The 6,380-nt window shown below is 38.9% G+C and overlaps 1 protein-coding gene across 6 annotated transcripts in view; it reads left to right on the top strand.

Annotated features, from left to right (window-relative positions):
• Positions 1 to 6,380, top strand: part of fancd2 (FA complementation group D2) — a 112,669-nt gene that overhangs the window by 87,319 nt on the left and 18,970 nt on the right. For 5 of the 6 annotated variants that reach the window (XM_062054219.1, XM_062054200.1, XM_062054210.1 and 2 more), the window contains exons 36-38: positions 1 to 104; positions 183 to 276; positions 5,635 to 5,721. The exon at positions 1 to 104 is cut by the window's left edge and continues 19 nt beyond it. In XM_062054219.1, coding sequence (XP_061910203.1) covers positions 1 to 104; positions 183 to 276; positions 5,635 to 5,721 — 285 coding nt within the window. The remainder of the gene's footprint in view (positions 105 to 182; positions 277 to 5,634; positions 5,722 to 6,380) is intronic. The other variant, XM_062054246.1, reaches the window with a different exon arrangement.

The raw sequence follows: 6,380 nt of genomic DNA, 5'->3' as shown, positions 1-6,380 counted from the left end.
GACGACGTTTTAAAGGCAGTGGAGGAAATAACCCAAGAAGGATTATCTCAAATTATCAATGCCTCAAAAGATGAGAGCTCTGCCGCTTGGCCGACCCTCAGCAAGTAATTGCATCTTCATCATTGTTATTCCTCTGTGACAGTTGTTCTCTAATCTTAACATCATCCTTCCTTTTCCTAAAGGCAGACGTTCCTGGTGTTCTATAAAGTCTTGATGACGGAGCTGGAAAAATCAGTCCGGAGGATTCCAATAGGCAAAAGCAGTGACAGCAGTGAGGTCTGTCACTTTTTGTCACACAACTCAACCTCACAGTAACTAATTACGTGGCGTGGTGAAGCACTCGACTCCTTTGTAGTCAGATTTTACACATACGCCTGATGAGGGGTCATACGGTACTGAAGCATCGATGCATGATGAAACAAAGGAGTGATACCGTGTCCCTTGATGCATGTCTCACTTAAAGGCTCACAAGTGACAGCCTGTATTAAAATAAGTCGGAGAAGTGGGGTGCCTGCCTCCTTCGGTTTCCATCGCGATCATAAATCTAAATGCAACTCAGAAAAAGTAAAAATTTGGACAAGTGAGATCATTTGGATCTTATAGCACCAAATAAGGTAACTGTTCCTTATCTGTTTACAATTTGGCTTATTGACCAGAGTTGCGTGTTTTATATTCTTTTTTGCAAAGCTATCTGTTTAAAAAATATTTTCCTCCTTCCCCTGGGTCGCGGGGCGGGGTCGCCCTGCGCTGCGGCTGTGCGGGCCCGCCTGGTGCCGGGTTGGGGGGGCTGCTTGCCTCCCTTGTTGGGGCCCCGGCGGTGCTGCCCAACTGCCCTGCAGAAGTCCCCCTCCTGTGTTTTTCTCCGCCCTTATTTATTTATTAATTTTATTTATTTATTTCTTTTTTTTTTTTTTAATTATCTATTTAATACATTTTATTTATTCTGTTAAATTATATATGTGTATATATGGGTGCGCGTGTATGTGTGTGTGTACGTTTGTAATTATGTATGGTGAAATCTGTGTGTATGTATGTAGGTACATATATATGTGTCGCTGCCCCAGTGTGCAGTGCTGATCGCAGCACCGGGTCTGCTGAGGTGCCGTGGCATGCCGGCTGTGGGCGCGGGGCTGGGCCCTTATGGCCTTTTGCCGGATGGGATGCCTGGTGGGTGGTGGGCAGGGGGGCCTGGACGTGCGGGATGGGTTGCGGGGTTTGGTGGTGCTGGGCACTGTTGGCGACCAGGCCTCTTGTTTATTTTTATTAATTTTATTTTAATTAAAGGTTTTGTTTTGTTTTTTTGTGTATGTACGTGCATGTAGATGTATTAATGTGTATATATGTGTGTGTGTGTATGTGTATATGTATATGCATGCATGTGAATGTTTGTAAGGTGTGTATATACATGTATATACATATATGTATGTGTATGTGTGTGTATGTATGTGTATATGTACGTGTAGGTGTGTGTATGGGCGCGGATGTCCTGTGGATGAGTTGGGGTAGGTGGGTTGGCGGCCTCGGTGGTAGCTGGGGGTGTGCGTTGTTGTGGTTTACGGGGTCGGTCGCTTTTTTGTTTCGGTTTCGGCCCATTCACAGTGTTTGTACTGTGAATGGGCGGTGATGGTGATGGTTGCTGTGGTGCTACCAGCGGTTGGCATTGCTGTGTGGGTTGGAGTGGTTGGGGGACTGTGATTGGTATCTGTGCGCTTGTGGGGTTGTGGGGGCTGGCTGGCGTTGACTTGCTGGCTGGTTTGGGAGCTGACATGCGGACGGGATGCATTGGCTTCTTCCCCCGTTGGGGGGCTCCGTCCCCTGGCCCGTGGCCGGGACTCATAGGGCATGTTGCTGTGTGGATGGCCGGGATGCGGTGTTTGCATTGGGCATGGGGGCTGTGCAGTTTTCCTGCGTTCGGTTACTGGTTTGGACTCTGCAGGGTTGGGTTGGGGCGGGCGGGGGCTGGCTTTGTTTGGCGGGGGGGGACTCGCGTGGCCTCACGTTAAAGTGGTCTGGTGTGGGTCACGGGCCGTGGGGGGAGGGGGTGGAGTGGCGGCCTCCTGGCCGTAGTTCCTGGTTGTCGCCCACATGGACTGAGGGGGAGGGGGGGGGGGTGTCCGGGACCTCTACTCCTCCTACTTATAGCACACACAGTCACACATATATAAGACTTTGGGGGATTGTCCTGCGGGGAGGCATGGCGGGGGGATGAGGATGCCTCCAATGGGGCTCCAGTCCTCCTGTCTTGTCCCCTGCTCGTCCATCCCTCAATCTTAGCTGCATATTAGACACTTAGGATCTGGGGGGCTCGGCTTGGTTGGGACCCACCATGACCTTGATGTCCCCCAATTTTAATCGCATTATTAGTTCCCACAAGCATACATATCTCACTCACGCTACAGTACACACATCAATAGGGACTGGAGGTCGGCTGTAACGGCTGACCTCCTAATTTTAACTACACAGTAGACCATGGGTCTCCAAACTTTTTCCACTGTGGGCCGCACACTGAAAAATCAAAGCAAGCGGGGGCCATTTTGATATTTTTACATTTAGGCCTCCACTCAGGCTTGATCCCGGGGACCCCAAAGGGTTTTGGTCAAAAAAATATTAAAAATGTGTCATTATTCAGTATTATTATTTTTATTATTATTCAAGTTTTAAATCTCTAGATCAGGGGTCACCAACCTTTTTGAAACCAAGGGCTACTTCTTGGGTACTGATTAATGCAAAGGGCTACCAGTTAGATACACACTTAAATAAATTGCCAGAAGTAGCCAATTTGCTCAATTTACCTTTAACTCTGTTATTATTAATAATGAATGATATTTATCTTTGTGGAAACACTGATCATCTTAATGATTTCTCACAATAAATATATATAGAAACAGATAAATATCAATATGCAACACTTTATTTGTATATTTTCTCTAAGTGCACATTTTTTAAATTGAACATTTTCAAATGATCACTTCTAAGACAGTCTTGTGAAATCACAATATCCCATTTTAACTAGCTAGCCACTAACATTTTTTAACAAATCATGAATTACTTTGCAAAATGTTTGTACAAATAATAACTCATGTAAAATACAAAAGTAAACTCTCAAATTTTTAAATCATGTCACACTTTGAACTGGACACCAAATCTGTTATCTGTTTCTTTGTCAGTTAGTGGGAAGCCTGGCATTGCATGCTGTTAACTAGTGTGTTGTACTCTGGTGTGTAACTTGACACTGCAACTCTGAGTGAGTTGCAGATGTGCATCAGTGAGGCGTGTTCTGTGTTTGTTCTTGATGAAGTTCATGTCAGAAAAGGCTGATTCACAAAGATAAGATTTTTCCTCATTGTTTGCGGAACCTTCTTAATCTTTTGGACATATTTTCACAGCAATCTGGCCTTAAGCTTAATTATGATAAATGTAAAATGTTAAGGATCGGAAATCTAAAGGGAACGTCCTTTCGAATGAAATGCAAAGTGCCTGTTTTGTGGACAGATGGACCAGTTAACATACTTGGTGTTGTTGTCCCAGAAAATCTGGAAGATCTAGGCTCAGTAAATTATGATAATCGACTAAGAAAGCTGGACAAAATTATGCAATTATGGAAAGGGAAATCCCTAACCTTGTATGGTAAAATGTCTATTGCCAACTCGTTAATTATTCCTCAATTTATTTATTTGTTTTTGTCATTACCAGCTCCATCACAAAACTTTTTTAAGATTTATGAGCGGAGGGTCTTCGATTTTGTCTGGAACGGCAAACCAGAAAAGATTAAAAGAAAGGTTTTGTACAAAGAGTATGAATATGGGGGCCTGAAACTTCTCAACCTTGAAGCTATGTGTCTGTCTTTAAAAGCATCAATTGTTCCAAAGATGTATTTAAACATTGAGTGGTACACAAATGTCCTGTTGGACAAAAAACATGTACTGTATCAAAATAAATTGTATCCTTTTTTACAAGTGATCCCCTCCCAGAGAGTCTGCTGGGAAACATGGCGGGGTTCATAAAGGAAACAATCCACTCATAGTGGTGTTTTCAATTTTATGTGCCAGAAAAAAGAGACGATATTTTGCAGCAGTTAATATGGATGAACTCTAATATTGTAATAGATGGAAAGCCTTTCTTTTGGAAAAATATGTTTGAAAGAGGAATCATTTTTGTCAATGATATTATCAATGAGAATGGTAAAATTATGAAGTATGATGAATTTAGAGCTATGTATGGTGATGCTTGCTCAAGCTTTTCATTTTATCAACTAACTGGAGTAATTGGGAAAAGATGGAAACAAATAATTAATTATGGAACTACTAAATTATTAGTTTGTAAACCTCTAATAGGAAATTCTTGTTGGCAAAAAGGAACTAAAATAAATAGAAAAATATATAATTTTTATTCAATAAAGAAATCTTTGAAGGCTGCCTCATACAACACAAATGGAAAATGGGAGGATTTTTTTGACTGCCCGTTGCCATGGGATGCCATATTCAAACTAATCTATAAAACCACTATCGATGTGCAAAATCGTTATTTTCAAATTAAAATTATTTATAACTTCTTACCCACAGGGAAAATGTTAAAATTATGGAATATGACAGAGTCAGATGATTGCCGATTTTGTTGTCAGGAGCCTGAATCCACCCTGCATTTGTTTTGGTATTGTCATATTGTGTCTTTGTTTTGGGTGGAAGTTGAAAAAATGTGTTTAAGGATTGGTTTGTTTATGAAGCTTAATGTGGTTTCTGTTATTTTAGGAGAGTTCATTGACAATCATGATTTAGTCAATTTAATTATAGTACTCGGTAAAAGGTTTATTTTTAAGGCCAAAAACAGATATTCACTTAGTATTACTTTCTTTAAAACATTTATTCAGTATTTTCTAACTTTAGAAAGTTACATGGTTGAAAACGATAATGATGCCAAAAAACATTAAAAAAAAGATGAGAAGTCCTCAAAGGCTTATTTTGAAAGTATAATTATGTTTATAGATTATATGATATCTGTTGTTGTGTTCCCTAATTTGAGTGACCTGGACATAATCTGGACTGTACATAAATGCTTATTTTGAAAATGTAATTTTGTTTATAAATTATATGCAATCTGTTGTGTTCCCTAATTTTTTTCTGTGTACATGAATGAAGGTGTGTGTTGCTGAGTCCGACTTGGACATTATCTGGACTGGGCCTGGTTTAAAAAACCCTTTAAACAAATCTAATTTCATTGACAACCTGGTCTGTTGAAGATAAGGCCCTTTTTTTAAAAAATAAAATAAAATAAGATAAATAAATAAAAAACATTTTCTTGGATAAAAAAGAAAGTAAAACAATATAAAAATAATTACATAAAAAATAGTAATTAATGAAAATGTTAGTGGACCAGCAGCCTATACAATCATGTGTGCTTCAGGGACTGTGTCCCTTGCAGATGTGTTGTCTATGTTGTGGGAACCAGAATATTGGTAGCAGAAAGAAATAACCCCTTTTGTGTGAGTGGGTGTGGATGAGTGTGCATGGGGGAGGTTGTTTGGGTTGATGCACTGATTTAAAGTGTATCTTGTGTTTTTTCTATGTAGATTTAATTAAAAAAAAAAAAATAAAAAAAAAATATTTTTTATTTTTTATTTTATTTTATTTTTTTTAGAACAGGCCCGCCGGCGACTCATCTGGTCCTTACGGGCGACCTGGTGCCCGCGGGCACCGCGTTGGTGACCTCTGCTCTAGATCAACAGTAGGTATATCTATCTGTCAATATAACGTTTTTAAAGATTTAACTTGTATGCTCTTTTTGTCAAAGAAAACCCTGTTTTTTTATGGAAAAAACACAAAATATGCAATATTTTCACCCAATAAAACTTTTTAGTGGAATATTTGAGCTTATATAATATATTAAAAAACTCATAACACCATTGATTTTAATTCATTATTATTTTTTGAGCAATGACACTTAAAAACAAATCACACTAAAATTATTGGGATCGAAAAGGGTCCTACTCATTAAAGTGTTAAAAAATAAATTATAATTTTTTTTTACTGTTTACTTTTAACACAATAATCTCGAGATCAACTTCAGATCTATCCGTCAATTATAAGTTTTATTGTTGTTTATGTTTTTTGTTTGTTCGTTTTAGGCCCTTTAAAAAAAAACAGCTCCGTTTTTTTATATGGCAAACACAAAATATGCAACATTTTCCCCCAAAAATATATCAAAGTGGAATATTTAATGTGACGTAATTGGAGACTTGAATAGGTCAATTATTCACAATGACACTGATTTTGATTCATATTATTTTTTAAAGAAAGAAACAGCCTGCAAGGCAGCTTTGTGTTATTAGAGTAAACATTGCAACATTTTCTTGTTACATTTCACCTGTTTGCTCTTTTATATCA

Source organism: Entelurus aequoreus, linkage group LG01 (genome assembly GCF_033978785.1).
Source record: "Entelurus aequoreus isolate RoL-2023_Sb linkage group LG01, RoL_Eaeq_v1.1, whole genome shotgun sequence".
NCBI classification, from domain to species: Eukaryota; Metazoa; Chordata; class Actinopteri; order Syngnathiformes; family Syngnathidae; genus Entelurus; species Entelurus aequoreus.
The sequence above is the reverse complement of the archived record's forward strand: the minus strand, read 5'-3'. Positions and strand labels throughout refer to the sequence as shown.